The 15141-nt window shown below is 44.7% G+C and overlaps 2 protein-coding genes across 4 annotated transcripts in view; one reads left to right on the top strand and one right to left on the bottom strand.

The window, feature by feature from the left end:
- Window positions 1-589: 589 nt before the first annotated feature.
- On the bottom strand, window positions 590-10383 carry Sf3b2 (splicing factor 3b subunit 2). 2 transcript variants are annotated; one of them, XM_080269083.1, is made up of 8 exons: window positions 10225-10383; window positions 9008-9097; window positions 7432-7637; window positions 6953-7168; window positions 5453-6119; window positions 4373-4560; window positions 3422-3610; window positions 590-2999 (listed from the first exon to the last, which is right to left on the bottom strand). In XM_080269083.1, the coding sequence occupies exons 1-8, from the start codon at window positions 10307-10309 to the stop codon at window positions 1065-1067; spliced, it is 3576 nt and encodes a 1191-aa protein (XP_080125209.1). In that variant the 5' UTR covers window positions 10310-10383; the 3' UTR covers window positions 590-1064. The 2 variants fall into 2 exon arrangements, with proteins under 2 accessions (XP_080125209.1, XP_080125210.1); XM_080269084.1 differs by having other exon boundaries at window positions 10200-10333.
- A 341-nt stretch (window positions 10384-10724) lies between these two features.
- Window positions 10725-15141, top strand: part of LOC145395491 (ADP-ribosylation factor-like protein 2) — a 176805-nt gene continuing 172388 nt past the window's right edge. For both annotated transcript variants that reach the window (XR_013896619.1, XM_080269097.1), the window contains exons 1-4: window positions 10725-10892; window positions 11948-12070; window positions 12523-12685; window positions 13131-13211. Coding sequence is in view for 1 of the 2 variants with exons in the window: in XM_080269097.1 (XP_080125223.1) it covers window positions 10828-10892; window positions 11948-12070; window positions 12523-12685; window positions 13131-13211 (432 nt within the window). In the remaining variant the exon portion in view is untranslated. The remainder of the gene's footprint in view (window positions 10893-11947; window positions 12071-12522; window positions 12686-13130; window positions 13212-15141) is intronic.

Below are 15141 nucleotides of genomic sequence, written 5' to 3' on the forward strand. Positions count from 1 at the left end.
GCTCACACCTCCCCTCTCTCATATACCTCTCCACCCCATCTCTCCATCTCATCGTTGGCCTCCCCCCTCCATCTCACTCACATACACTCTCCCCATCAGTCTCTCACTCTCCATCCTCTCCACATGGCTAAACCACCTCAGTGTGTGGTTATATGATTACTGTAAAATATTTAATTATGTATAAAGTGTTAATAACTTGTGCAATATTGTATTTAGATTATGTAAATATTCTATCTATCTATCTATCTATTGCCAGACGCCTTAATCCCATACGGGGTGGCCACAAACAAATCGCCTCCATGTCGCCCTGTAAATATTCAAGACCTTTTTTTTATATGTGTAAATATAGACCATATTTATACCATTTACACTTCTAATTTTCCATTTAAGAACATCAGCCTTCATAACCAAAAATGTGATAGATATAAAATGAAAAAATAGATATAAAATGAAAAAATAGATATAAAATGAAAAAATAGATATAAAATGAAAAAATAGATATAAAATGAAAAAATAGATATAAAATGAAAAAATAGATATAAAATGAAAAAATGAGGTATAGATTTAAACTGACATGGAGTTTTTATTATTTATTATACATTAACAAACTCTGCAGACAAGATATTAGGAGTGTAGGATTTAACTGACTGACCAGCAGCTGAGGAAACTTCATATACCTGTAATATATAACTGTCCCTTTTATTATAGTGTCATTTAAAGTGTCAAATATATTTTCATATTCAGAATGGTACTTTAGAATTTGAAATCCATCTGTTACGTGGCCAGGATTCCAGGGGCTCGAATGGTGCGTGAATGAGCGTGTGGCCAGGTTCATTGGGCCTGCTGTTGATCGGTTCTCCATTATGTTTTGCTCGTTTCCTCCTTTCTGGCCCCTACCTCACTCCATCTTTGGCTGGGGAAATGAGGCTGGGATGATCATGAAGATGTTGATAATGGTGAAATAATGCTTTGGAATTAACCCCTGTCCTCCTTTTCCAGTTTATTCTCACCTTGCTGCTGTTTGAAATATTGTACACGTATACTGTCTTACTCAAAATGATACTTTAGAATTTGAAATCCTTGTACTTCTTGGCTGGTTTGCTCTGGTCCTGCTGCTGCTTTCGTCTCTTGTTGCGTTGCTTGGCTGCGTGTTCCGCCACCATGTCTGAGAAGTCCTCCTCCTCGCCCTTCTGCTGCTCCCTCAGCGTGGCCTCGTATCTTGCGGCCATTGCGTCCGTGTCCACCAGGTCCAGTTCTGAGGGGTCCAGGGCCACCTCCACCCCCTGAGGAGCTGTTCGACTGCTAGTGCCGCCACCCCCTGCCCCTGGTGTAGCCGCCGCCGCCGCAGAGATGTCATAGGTGTGTGTGGACCCCATCATGGCCCTACCCATGGTCTCCGTCCTTTTCTCTGGCAGGATGGTGTACAGGGCAGGGGTGTCGCCTCCCTCCATCTCGGTCTCCATTCTCTTCTTCCTCAACTCGATCATATCCGGTGTTTCCAGACCGGCCGGCAGGGAACTGATGCCAGAGGGAGTCACCAGCCCAGTCTCACCCGGCGTTACCAACCCACTCACGTCCTCGTCAGATTCCTCCTCACTCTCCTCTTCAGACTCCTCCTCACTCTCACTCTCCAGCTCACCCCATAGCGTCCTCTCCACCTCCTCTTCGGTTAAGGGTGTGTCAAAGTCCTTGCCTTGTGTGCCAAATACATCACCATAGATAGGTTTACCCATGTTATCCACAGGTGGTTTGCCCCAGCCACCTGCATGGTATCCAAAGCTGCATCCCTCTGGTATTGGGGCGTTGAGGCCTGGGATCTTCAGGTTGGGGTAGGATGGGGGTGGGCCGTAGCGCTGCATAGCAATGAGCCACGGTGGGGGAACCTTGTGGGCGTTGGCTCCTACGGGCATACCCAACGCGATCCTCAAATCATCACTCATCTCCCCTGGCTTCTTGTCTTTCATCTTAGTCTCAAACTCCTTCCCTTCATAATACAGGTCTCCATGGATTGTCATCTTGGGTTTGGTCTGCCACTTGAAGAAGGCGTCGTGCAATTTCTGGTAGTCAATGTCAATCTTCCCCATCTTAGGCCTGACTTTGTCTCTCATCTTGGCTTTTAGTGTCTTCTGGTCCTCCTTTTCCTGCAGTGCTGCCCTCATCTCCATAATACCCGTGCGTTTGATGAAGTCCGGGAGCTCAAACGGCGGCTTCTCAATACCACGTTTGCCCTGGAGGTACTTGCGCTTGAAACACCAGTGACGGGGGACGGGCACTGTGTTTCTTGTGGCCTTCAGGTGGACCAGAAGCTTGGGATCTTTGGCAGTGACGTCGTGCATTTCCACCACATCCGGTCGACTCACTGTCTGCTTCAGCTCGGCGATGCTCATCCGTTTCAGCAGCTTCATCTTCCGCTTTGATAACTTCGGCTTGTCGTCCTCTTCTTTCTTCATGTCGTCGTCGTCGTCGTCGTCATCGAGGGGAATACCAGGTACTTTGGGCCCCAGTTTCTTTATATCTATCATAGGAATCTCAGTTTTAGGCATGATTTTCTCCTCCTCGGGCTTCAGCTCCGGCTCAGCGATGCGGAAGGTTTCAAAGATCTTGGTGAAGTGGCGGTAGTTGGGGTCCGTAATGTCCAGGTCGATTGAGTCTTGTATGTATTCAATCTCAATATTCGAGTCCTCCGCCTCAACCTTGTCCCTCTTGCCCTGCTCCGCCCTCTCTTGTTCCAGCTCCTCCTGGAAATGGTGGCGTCCCTTCCTCTTCTTCTTTTTCTTCTTCTTCTTCTCCTGCTTGTTCTTCTGTGGCGTCTCCTCCGTTACATCCTCGTCCTCCTCCTCATAAGCCTGGGGGATGAAGGGCGCCTGGGATTTCGGCAAGGGCACGGCATTCCGCAGCTGTGGGGACGGGGGTGTCTGCTGTGTCGGTTTGGTCAGGTCTTCCATTCTGGCCAGCCCCTCCCTCTCCACTTTCTCCACATCTTCTGGATTCACACCAACCTGGTGGGAGGGAGGGAGAAAAAAAAAAGTCCAGTCAAAGGAAAGAAACCAAAACATCTGTTGAGTTACAAAAGTTGAGTCAGTTGTGGAGAAACATCACACATGTTACCTAAACCAAGTCAGAAAAATTTCAGGCTTAGAGGTGCTATTTACATCAACACATTCTAAACCTTTGAGTGTGGACTGGTTGTACGGTGAGCGCCAATAGTCGTGTCGTGAAATTTGGCGAAAACACGAGCCTTCGAGCTAAACGTCTTGATATATTCCGCCGTCTGTTAGGGCTTTCGTAATGTTTCATGAGTTACATTTAATCTTCGGACAAAACCGCGACACGACTATTGGTGCTCACTGTACATTGCTGCTAAATTCTATCCCACAGCAAGTTTCAAATTACCCTGCATAGCACTACTCTCCCACTGTACCTGCTTGGCTCTCTCAGTCTTGAATGCCAGGGCCTGCTCCAGCGCTTGTGGCAGCTTGACCTCTCTCGGGGAATCATCCTTTGGGGCCGACACTTGCAGGGACATCAGTGGCGGCGGTTTTTCTCCCTTGTCGTTCGTGTCTCCGGGTGGTCCCATGCCTGAGGGGGCGGCACCTAGTAATCCCGCACCCTGGACACGGAACAAGAAGAAAGATTGGTAAATTTTAGGACCATCAATTGCTCAAACACCATTAACATTTTAGGACCATCAATTGCTCAAACACCATTAACATTTTAGGATCATCAATTGCTCAAACACCATTAACATTTTAGGATCATCAATTGCTCAAAGGCCACTAAGTTTGACAATCTGTATTTCCAAAGTCACAATCTGGGCTACAACAGGTCTTCTATTTCCTAAAGGCACTCAATAAATCAATGAACTACAGTACAGTATAGAGTGATTCATATACAGTACCGTATAGTAGTACAAACTCACTTGGCAGTATCTTATGTATCATGGGGATGGCTCAGTCTGTCGATGTGGGCATTGACGTGAAAGCAAGTGTGGCAACGAGTATAATGAATGATGGAGGAAGGTCAATGAAAATGCTGACTGAATTCTTGCAAGCGTGTCAAAGTGGGAGTAGGAAATGAGTGTATAAATGATGCAGGAAGGTCAATGAAAATGCTGACTGAATTCTCCCTCCAACAGTGTCAAAGTGGGAGTAGGAAATGAGTATGATAAATGCTGGAGGAGGGACACTGAAAATGCTGACTGAATTCTTGCAAGGGTGTCAAAGTGGGAGTAGGAAAGGAATGTATAAATGATGCAGGATGGACGCTGAAAACGATGACTGAGTTTTCCGTGCAACACAAAAAATTGCCCAGTGAAGAAGAGCAATACACTACATGCACCACCCTGTATACTATATAGCTGTGCGTGAGGTACCGGTGGTCGAGGTGGTGTGTTCTGGATGGTGGTAGGTGGACGAGGGCCGGCTAGAGGTGCGGCGGTGGTGCGTGGTGCGGTGGCCTGAATCAGCGGTGGTCTGAGTGGCGCTGGCTGTGGTGTGGATGGCGTGGGTTTGGGTGCTGTCCCCGGGGCAGGTCCTAACAGACCAGCACCTTGCACTGGCCCTGGAAAAGTATACAAAGAAGGTGTTAATTCTTACAAGTGTCAAATCTGGTGAACTTTTTATTCAGAAATCACTTGTTTAATCAAATTTTTTCAAGTTTGTATGCACTTTAGTTTGGTACCAGAATAAGTGATAAAATCTGTGTAGTTACTCATGGAATCTCATACTCTACAGCCATGACAGTCCTTTTAGCGGTGTCTTTCCTACCATATTTCTCATTCCACCCCAAACAGCACAGGGCATCCTTCCGTCTCATACTGTGCTGTGTTTCATATTGCTATCATATCAAAACAGTTCATCTCACACCTACCACCACGACAGTCAGCGGAGAAGTGCTGGCAAACTTTTAGTCACAGCTGCACATAACTGGGAGATGTATTCCATGTGGCTTTTAAGGTTTCATTTTTCTTAGTATGGTAATATTATCATCTATCTATCTATTGCCAGATGTCTTAATCCCATAAAGGGTGGCCACTAACATATTGCCTCCATGTTGCCCCGTCCCCTGCCATTTCACTGCCCTGCTCCCAGCTCACACCCCCCTCTCTCATATACCTCTCCACTACATCCAACTCATCCTTGACCTCCCCCTCCCTCTCCCCCCTTCCTCCTCACTCACAGTCTCCTTGTCAGTCTCTCACTCTCCAACCTCTCCACATGGCCAAACTACCTCAGTGTGTTTCTCCTAACGCTTCCTACCACATCCACATCCACACCACAACGCTCCTTCACTTACAACACTTATTATCCTCGTGGAAGTCACCAATACAATGTTATTAACATGATATAAACAGCATATATCACAATGTATAATGTAAACTGCCAACAATGAGGTATATGAAGTCATTCATGCCATGTTCTGAAGCTTGATATCTGTAAACACAATACTGTACCTGGTCCAGCAAAGCCTCCTGGACCAGGACCAGCCAGGCCCCTTGGTCCCTGAGGTCGTGGGGGGAACGGTGGTGACGGGGGCACCACCACAGATGCCTTGACGCCTGGCGGTCCAATGACGGGCACAGCTCCCACACCCGGGCCACCTGGAGCCACAGAGGTTGGGCCAGGTGGACGTGGTGGACCACCCCCTGGTACACCAACACCTGGAGGACCACTTCCTGCTATACCAACACCTGGTGGACCACCCCCTGGTACACCAACACCCGGTGGACCACTGCCTGGTACACCAACACCTGGTGGACCACTTCCCGGTACACCAACACCTGGTGGACCACTCCCTGCTATACCAACACCTGGTGGACCACCCCCTGGTACATTAACACCTGGAGGACCACCACCTGGTACACCAACACCTGGAGGACCAGTCCCTGGTACACCAACACCTGGTGGACCACCCCCTGGTACACCAACACCTGGTGGACCACCCCCTGGTACACCAACACCTGGTGGACCACCCCCTGGCACACCTACACCTGGTGGACCACCCCCTGGCACACCTACACCTGGAGGACCACTTCCTGGTACACCAACACCTGGAGGACCACTTCCTGGTACACCAACACCTGGACCTCCCCCTGGTACACCAACCCCTGGACCACCATGCTGAAATATATACAAGAACATAAGAGGCTAACAGCAATAAGCCAGCTGGTCTGTGCCAGCCACCTTCTAAAGTGTTAAGTGACATATAGATACAAAGAGGCAAGAAATAGCTCTCCCCACCCACCAAACCCTCCAACTAAAACTGGCATTACTGAATTTTGACATAAATTATACAGGAAAAGGTAAAAGGAAATCTTGTAAAAGAAAAGTGTAACTAATAGGCCTATATACTGATTACCCGATGCCTGTGGAACCAGCCATGTTGGTTTAAATTAATCCTAACCATGCTGGGGAATGATGTGATTTAACCGTCTATGAACTGACTTGTTCTACCAGTTGGTGTAGCTCCAGGTTCACCTGAAATGTGACTCAGTGATCTGCAGGCTGATGCTGCCCTACTCTGACAGTCCATCATCGTTTTGTGGGATGGGCAGGGAGATGAAGGATATAATATGCATAACTAGGCAGCAGATCCACCGGGTTAATCTGATGCCACTGTGTGGAAGCATCCCTCTACATCACCAGGAACTGACTACAGAAGCAGCACAGAGGGAAGATGGCGTCCAGAATTGGTGATTTTAGAGTTTAGTGATCTACAGATACATGGTACAGCAGAGGAAAGTCCCCAGGTACTGGAAAGGGATGCCTTCATGTGATAGCATTTGTATAACCAGGCAGCTCAACTGCCTAGTTAAACAATATCCTCAAGTTCTTTCCTATCCTCTGAAAGGAAGATGGTGGACTGTGGAAGAGGATTAACTCAAGCACGCAGTCCAGCATGTTCACATTTCAGATGAACTTGGGGCAAAAGCAGCATAAACTTGTGCACTTACTGTAATCTGCTCATCCTTCTGCTTCATGGCCTCCCTCTGCAGCCTCAGCAGCTGTGCCTGTTTCTCCTGCTCCTCCCTCTGCTTCTCCATCAGTGCTGTCTGCTGCAGCCTGAACAGTTCCTGCTGTTGTTTCTGCTGCTCCAGGAGACGTTGCTGTTCCCTCACCTTGTGCTGCATCAGCCGCTCCTCCTCAAGTTTGTGTTGTTGGTTCAGCATCTGTGGGCAGGGCAGGATATAAGAGCCGGCTGGATGCGATATCTATCTATCTATTGCCAGACGCCTTAATTCCATAAGGGGTGGCCACAAACAAATCGCCTCCATGTCACCCTGTCCCCCATCATTTCACTGCCCTGCTCCCAGCTCACACCCCCTTTCTCATATACCTCTCCATCCCTCCAGCTCATCCTTGGCCTCCCCCTCCCTCACCTCACTCACATACAGGCCAAGGAAGTACAGACGCTAAAGTTAAATGCACAAACCTCCTCTTGCTCCCGTGCCTTCCTGAGCAGTTCATCCTGTTGTCCCTTATTGGCATCCGACCTCTGCTCTTCCTCCATCCTCTCCTCCTCCCTCTTCTCCTCGGCCATCGTCTCCCCCGGTGGGCCCTCTCCCTCCCCTCCTCCACCTTCGTCCCTCATGTCAACACCTGGCGGGCCATCGTCGTCCATGGCAGAGTCTGGCTTTACTGAAATATATTGGAAGGAAATAAGATCGGGTTGATGAAGATGGGGATGACGAAGACTATTGTAGTGCAAGAAGAAAAATGAATGATGTACTATTGGAGGACTATCTATCTATCTACTTTGGAGAACACTTTATCTGTCTATATTTATCTATCTATAAATCTGGTTCATGAAAATGGTGTTGACAAGGACTGAAGCTCACAATGCACGATTTTATGAGAGTTGAACAATGGTGTACCTTCTGGAGAACATTTTTAACTTTTTATGTACCTATGGGTCTGGTTAGTACTTGGATGGGTGACCGCCTGGGAACACCAGATGCTGTTGGCATAACGTTCTCCCTACGTGTCAAGTGCGGTTGGTGGAGGATTAGTGCCCCCCCCCTGTAAAACAGTTAACTCTAAGCCCTTGGCCACCCCGTTTGGGATACCGGGTACATGGCGTCTGGCAATGAATGAATGAATGAATCTACCTATGTCGGTTTATCTGTATCTATCTGTAACTGTGCAGTATATAAATTACTGAAACACTGCAACCTTTAACTGCTTACCTCTCATACTGTAAACTATCTATCAATCTACTGCCAGATGCCTTAATCACGTAAGGGGTGGCCACAAACAAATCGCCTCCATGTCACCCTGTCCCTCGCCAGTTCACTGCCCTGCTCCCAGCTCAACCCCCCCCCCCTCTTTCATATACCTCTCCACTCCATCCCTCCATCTCATCCTTGGTCACCCCCTCCCTCTCCCCCCCTCCACCCCACTCACATACACTCTCCTCATCAGTCTCTCACTCTCCATCCTCTCTGTAAACTAATTCAATCCATTACCCTTCCTTGTTTGTTTAATATACAGTACATTAATTTTGATGATGACTGGTTGTGGTGGTGATATTAATAATGAATAAAAATGATAATGAATAATGATGATAAAAATAAAAAATAATACTGATGATGACTGATGATAATGTATAATAATAACTAATAATAATAATGATGATGATGATGGTGATGATGCCAATAATGTTAATAATGATGATGGTGATGATGCCAATAATAATAATAATAATAATAATAGTGATGACGCCAATAATAATAATAATAGTGATGATGCCAATAATAATAATAATAATAATAATAATAATAGTGGATGCCAATAATAATAATAAATAATATTAATAGTGATGCTGCCAATAATAATAATAATAATAATAATAATAGTGATGATGCCAATAATAATAATAATAATAATAATAGTGATGATGCCAATAATAATAAAATAATAATAATAATAATAATAATAATAATAATAGTGATGATGCCAATAATAATAATAATAAGTGATAATGCCAATAATAATAATAATAAACCTACCAGCATCTTGTTCGGACTGCGTGAGTGGTTCGGCTTCCCCTAATGATACGAGATGCTGGTGAAGACGCTCCACTAGGTCATTTTTTAGCCCTGGAGAGAGAGAAAGCATTTTTAATTTACAGTATATCTATCAATTGTACCTCTCTATCTGTCTGTCTATCTATCTAACTGCTTATCCATATCTATCTATCTGCTTATCCATATCTATCTATCTGCTTATCCATATCTATCTATCTATCTGCTTATCCATATCTATCTATCTGCTTATCCATATCTATCTATCTATCTGCTTATCCATATCTATCTATCTATCTGCTTATCCATATCTATCTATCTATCTGCTTACCATATCTATCTATCTATCTGCTTATCCACATCTATCTATCTATCTGCTTACCCATATCTATCTATCTATCTGCTTACCCATATCTATCTATCTATCTGCTTACCATATCTATCTATCTATCTGCTTATCCATATCTATCTATCTATCTGCTTATCCATATCTATCTATCTATCTGCTTATCCATATCTATCTATCTGCTTATCCATATCTATCTATCTGCTTACCCATATCTATCTATCTACCTACTTATCTGTCTGTCTATATACAATCCCTTGAGGGGTGTCCACAAATAAATCACCTCCATGGCACCCTGTCTTTAACCATCACGCTGCCCTTTCCCCAACTCACTTCCCTCTCCATCATATACCTCTCCACCTCATCCTCGGTCACCCCCCTTCCATCTCACTCACTCTCCTAGTCAGTCTCTAATAATACAACACATTTATGGCAGTTATTAGGATAGATTTGCCAAACTAATCGACGTGAAAGACTGACAAGGAGTGTGTATGGGCTGCCAAGGAAAAGGAGGAGGATTTGGATTTAGAGGAAGAATTAAGATTAGGATTTAGAGCAAGTGGAAGGATTTTACCTGCCTCCCGTGACACGTAATTTAACCCTCCTTTCACCTGGTGGTCATAATTCATTAATGCATTATAGCAGACCCCTTCCTCAAAAACTCCCTAATTTGACAGTTTATATCATTACTGACGATCCATATTCCTAGCGTAGATCCTGCCTTGCTTTTTCTCTGCACCCAACAACTCTGATCTGTATGGAATAAAAACTTGAATGGAAAATGAGGTAAAATGCACGACCTATCAGGAAATGCAATACGGCCAGCTTCACCTTCGCAAACGTTCGGGGTTTTTACCGTGTGTTGGCAGGTTAAAGGTGGCCAACTTTGCCTTGAGGTCCACAACCCTCAATTTAGCGATATCTGCGTGGGTCATCGGCATTTTGGTGGAATTACGTGAATTTCTAGATCCCAAGGGTAAAAATCCAGGCGTCCCTCAGCATCTTCCTCGCCATAACCAAAACACATCGAGCCTTTAGTTTGGTTCTTTCTCCTATCCATTGCCTAATAGATTAAACGACGTATCTTTTAAACCTCTTCATAAGCATATCTAAATTTGGCATTTAATAATTATGTATTTGAAAATTCTTAATGAAATGGGCAATGCGTATTAGTTTTCTTTTGGTCCAGTTTCGTCTCTATATGGTGAACAACTGAATAATGTATCTAAACATATTTTTGTACAATTTATTATGAAGGTGTGTTCTATTTACTTTTCGATTTACATATATAAATTAGTGTTTTATTTGACAAGGATCCGAACACGTTGATGAGGGACGTAAACAAACCAGGTGACAGTTGTGGTCATGTCACGCTGCACGTAAAGTGAAGGGTAATTTTGATTTTTGTGACATTTCGAGGTACTCAAGAACCTCCTGATTTTAAAGATAAGAGGCGAGGATGGGGCTTCACAGCATCCTCAAGAAACTGAAGCAGAAGGAGCATGAAGTTCGTCTATTGATGCTGTATCCTTTTTTGCCAGGGAGCGACTCGTGCATCCAACTGGGACAAGAAATGTTTTACCTGTCAATTATTTTCATTTATTATATGCTGTACTGTTTTGCTATATGAATTCTGACACGCAGTAATGTATATTTGGTAACGAATGAAAGAGTAAATCCAAGATGTGCTAGTTATCTGTTGTAATAGTAACAGGTGGTAAATATTTCTATACGATTTGCAGGTAATATTATTGAGCTGCAGGTTGATATCTTGTGCTGAAAGTGTTAATTAACCACAAAATCACTCCCTACGATTGAGTAAAATATTTCAAGTGATGGTGGGCACTGCAAAATGGCTCCCTGAGTTTGAGTAAATTGTTTCAGTTGATGGCAGGAACAGTATTTGACACCACTATATTAAAGGAATCCTCATCTTCATTATCATCATCATTATCAACAACCACTCCATTCTTCACACATAAGGATGGAGTGAGGTAGGATGTAGAGAACAAGGGAAAAAAAGGTATAGGAGAAACTTACCAAAACTCTACCCAGTTAACAAGGCCAAACACTCCCTCTTTCTCCATCCAAACTCTTGATAATATTGACAGCTATATCTGTCTTTGTATCTATTGCTGGATGCCTTTATCCTGTAAGGGGTGGCCACAAACAAATCACCATATTTTCTATTTTTATTTTTTTAATGCAAGGAAGAAGGAACCAAAGGCCAGGAGCCCACAAACCATTTCTTCCAAGAAAAAACAAAAACAATACAAAATAGAGCCAAATTCAAGATGCGTTCATTTTGAGATGCCTGGACACACTGCGTTTGAAAGACTGGAGGTCATAGGAAGTAGGAAATACAGACAGAGGGAGACAGTTCCAGAGTTGACCTGTTGCATAAATTAAGGACTGGGAGTAACAGTTAACACTTGCATTAGAGAGGTAGACAGAAAAGGGATGAGGGTTTGCTACTAGTGCTCTCTGTCATTTGACTACCCTCCCTTCAACTCACATCCCTCTCTCTCACATCATTGCACTTCAGCACTTGATAATACTCCTTAACACAGTCCCTTCAGTGGTTTAGACAATGCAGGGAAGACGACAGTGGTCAAGCGGTTTTGTGGCGAGGACATCAGCACCATCTCACCCACCTACGGCTTCAATATCAAGACAGTTGAACATGAGGTGGATAAATATGAGTAAGTTGGAGTATTGCGTGTGATTTTGTACTGTTAAGTGACATTAGGAAGTGAAGGAGCGTTGTGGTGTGGATGTGGATGTGATAGGAAGCATTAAGAGAAACACATTGAGGTGGTTTGGCCATGTGGAGAGGATGGAGAGTGAGAGACTGATGAGGAGAGTGTATGTGAGTGAGATGGAGGGGGTGAAAAGGAGGGGGAGGCCAAGGATGAGATGGAGGGATGGAGTGGAGAGGTATATGAGAGAGGGGGGTGTGAGCTGGGAGCAGGGCAGTGAAATGGCGGGGGACAGGGCGACATAGAGGTGGTTTGTTTGTGGCCACCCCTTTTGGGATTATGGCATCTGGCAATAGATAGATAATAAACACTCTATATGTGGGTATAATTATTCACTTTGCAAACCATTTCCACTGTCCTGTGTTTACATCGTCACCACCCGTCCATCCTCCCAGGTACCGTCTGAACATCTGGGACGTGGGGGGGCAGAGTTCGCTGAGATCGTACTGGCGCAACTACTTTGAGTGTACCGATGGACTGATATGGGTGGTGGACAGTGCCGATGTGGACCGATTGTGTGACTGCCGACAGGAACTGAAGAAACTGCTGGAAGAGGAGGTGGGTACTGTATTTTAAGGGGAAAACTTATAGCTAATGAGAGAATGGAGGGAGAAATTGTAAGTGTAACAGTTTGAGGAGTTCTTGGCCTTGCTAGCTGTGAACCAGAGGGGGTGGCCACAAATAAATCACCTCCAAATCACCCTGTCTTGTGCCATCATTCGGCCCTCCCTCTAACTCACATTACATTCATTCATTTGTCTCTCTACTCAGTTCTGAGCCACAAACAAATCACCTCCATATCACCCTGCCCTGTGCCATCTGTCATCCCTCCCCCCAGCTTACACTACCTTCATCTGTTTACCTCTCAGTTTACTCTATATGATCACCTCCATATCACCCTACCTTGTGCTGTCAGTCATCCCCCGCCCTGCAACTCACACTACCTTCATCCATTTACCTCTCCACTCACTGTATAGATATGCTTACTGGGTATTTGTTTCAGAGGCTGGCTGGGGCAACACTTCTCGTCTTTGCCAACAAGCAGGACCTGCCAGAAGCGTTATCTGCGGAACAGATTCGAGATGTAAGTTTCATGTGTCTCACAGATACATCCATCCATCCATCATCTAATCCTGTGTTGCCTTACAGGGAGGGTAGGAATCCGGGGCTAGGCAAGTTGGTCCTGACATTTAAGATGAGAGTGACCAGCCTCACTTATCCCTGAGTGGCATTACGTGAGCAGTAAACCCCAACCACCACATGGATATAAACCTGCACAAGGTCAATCCAATTGGAGTGCTGTAATTACCCACTAAACCACCAGGCGTCATAATTTGGTTATATGGTTATCACCCACCGTAGTAAATAGTTTCCTGGTGTACAGTAGTGCACCAACTTTCGCTACAGCAGGATTCGCGGAATCCACTTTCACGGCATGCACCAAATATTCCCTAACTTCCACTTTCGCTTGAAAAAAATCGATTTTCGCTTACAAATTTTGGGTTTGGGACAATATTTTGAACTTTGAATTTCCTGCACCGCCCGCCCGCAACCCACCGCCATCTTGAATGACGTCATGTCAACACTCTGTCCACCCATTCCCGCCATTGTGTACGAGCGTGCTGGCTCCAGTGCCATAGAGGAGCTTAACCTGGATGAAGATTTCGATGCATTTGTTCAAGAGAACCTACCACAAAGGGAAATTCAGCACAGAGTGGAAGTGTTGCATCAAGTTGCATCTGAGGAGGCAGAGAGAGAGAGAGGTAGCGAGGCAGCAAGAGGTGGCGCCAATACGTCTGGCGTGGCTAAATAAGCCCGCCACGCGCCTCGGATACTTACCCCCAACATCCATTAAACACCTCAACCTGGTCTCTGTGGTATGTTTCTCCTCATATAATGTGTACTGTACAGTTTTTATTGTTTGTATCTCACAATGCAATGTACAATAGTGATTTGATGTACTGTATTGCAAGTGAAAACGAAAATCTGATGTTACTTTAGGATAACCGGGAACCAATTAGCCTTTTTGTCATAAAGACAATGCCCCAACTTTCGCTAATTCCACTTTCGCGCATTATTTTTGGACCCAATTAGGCGCGAAAATTGGTGCCCCACTGTACAGGAAACCATTTGGCTTGTCACTCAGTGTATAGTCACTCACAGGCAGAAGGATGAGAAAACAATGAAGGAAAGAAAGACAGAAGAGGGAGTGTAAAGTCACCCACAGGCAGAAGGAAGAGGAAAGAATGAAGGAAAGAAAGACAGAAGAGGGAGTGTAAAGTCACCCACAGGCAGAAGGAAGAGGAAAGAATGAAGGAAAGAAAGACAGAAGAGGGAGTGTAAAGTCACCCACAGGCAGAAGGAAGAGGAAAGAATGAAGGAAAGAAAGACAGAAGAGGGAGTGTAAAGTCACCCACAGGCAGAAGGAAGAGGAAAGAATGAAGGAAAGAAAGACAGAAGAGGGAGTGTAAAGTCACCCGTAGGCAGAAGGAAGAGGAAAGAATGAAGGAAAGAAAGACAGAAGAGGGAGTGTAAAGTCACCCACAGGCAGAAGGAAGAGGAAAGAATGAAGGAAAGAAAGACAGAAGAGGGAGTGTAAAGTCACCCACAGGCAGAAGGAAGAGGAAAGAATGAAGGAAAGAAAGACAGAAGAGGGAGTGTAAAGTATGTGAAAATAAATTAATTATTGCCATGATTCCTCATGAGAAGTTGCCATAATTCCTCTCAATAAGTTGCCATAAATCACATGTTGCCATAATTTCTCATGAGAAGTTGCCATGATAATGATAATGTTGGTGGAAACAAAAATGGCAAAAGATAATGATAGTATTGATAAGAAATATGGTTAAGGTGATGATGATGATGATGATTTGGTGATAATAACAATGATGATATTGATGATGACAGTAATGATAATGATAAAGATGGTAATGATGATGATGATGATGATGACAATGAAGGTGATGATGATGATGATGATGATGACAATGAAGGTGATGATGATGTTATTGATG

Source organism: Coenobita brevimanus, chromosome 31 (assembly GCF_032717465.1).
Source record: "Coenobita brevimanus isolate Jiangsu-jjx chromosome 31, ASM3271746v2, whole genome shotgun sequence".
In the NCBI taxonomy this organism is placed as follows: Eukaryota; Metazoa; Arthropoda; class Malacostraca; order Decapoda; family Coenobitidae; genus Coenobita; species Coenobita brevimanus.

What these genes read in the sequence shown, in the direction of transcription:
- Sf3b2 (XM_080269083.1), bottom strand. Translation starts at nt 10,309, where the DNA reads ATGCCGATGACCCACGCAGATATCGCTAAATTGAGGGTTGTGGACCTC. An exon ending in AGGCACGGGAGCAAGAGGAG is followed by an intron (nt 7,169 to 7,431) that starts GTTTGTGCATTT and finishes CCCTGCCCACAG; the next exon opens with ATGCTGAACCAACAACACAA. An exon ending in AGAAGGATGAGCAGATTACA is followed by an intron (nt 6,120 to 6,952) that starts GTAAGTGCACAA and finishes TATATATTTCAG; the next exon opens with CATGGTGGTCCAGGGGTTGG.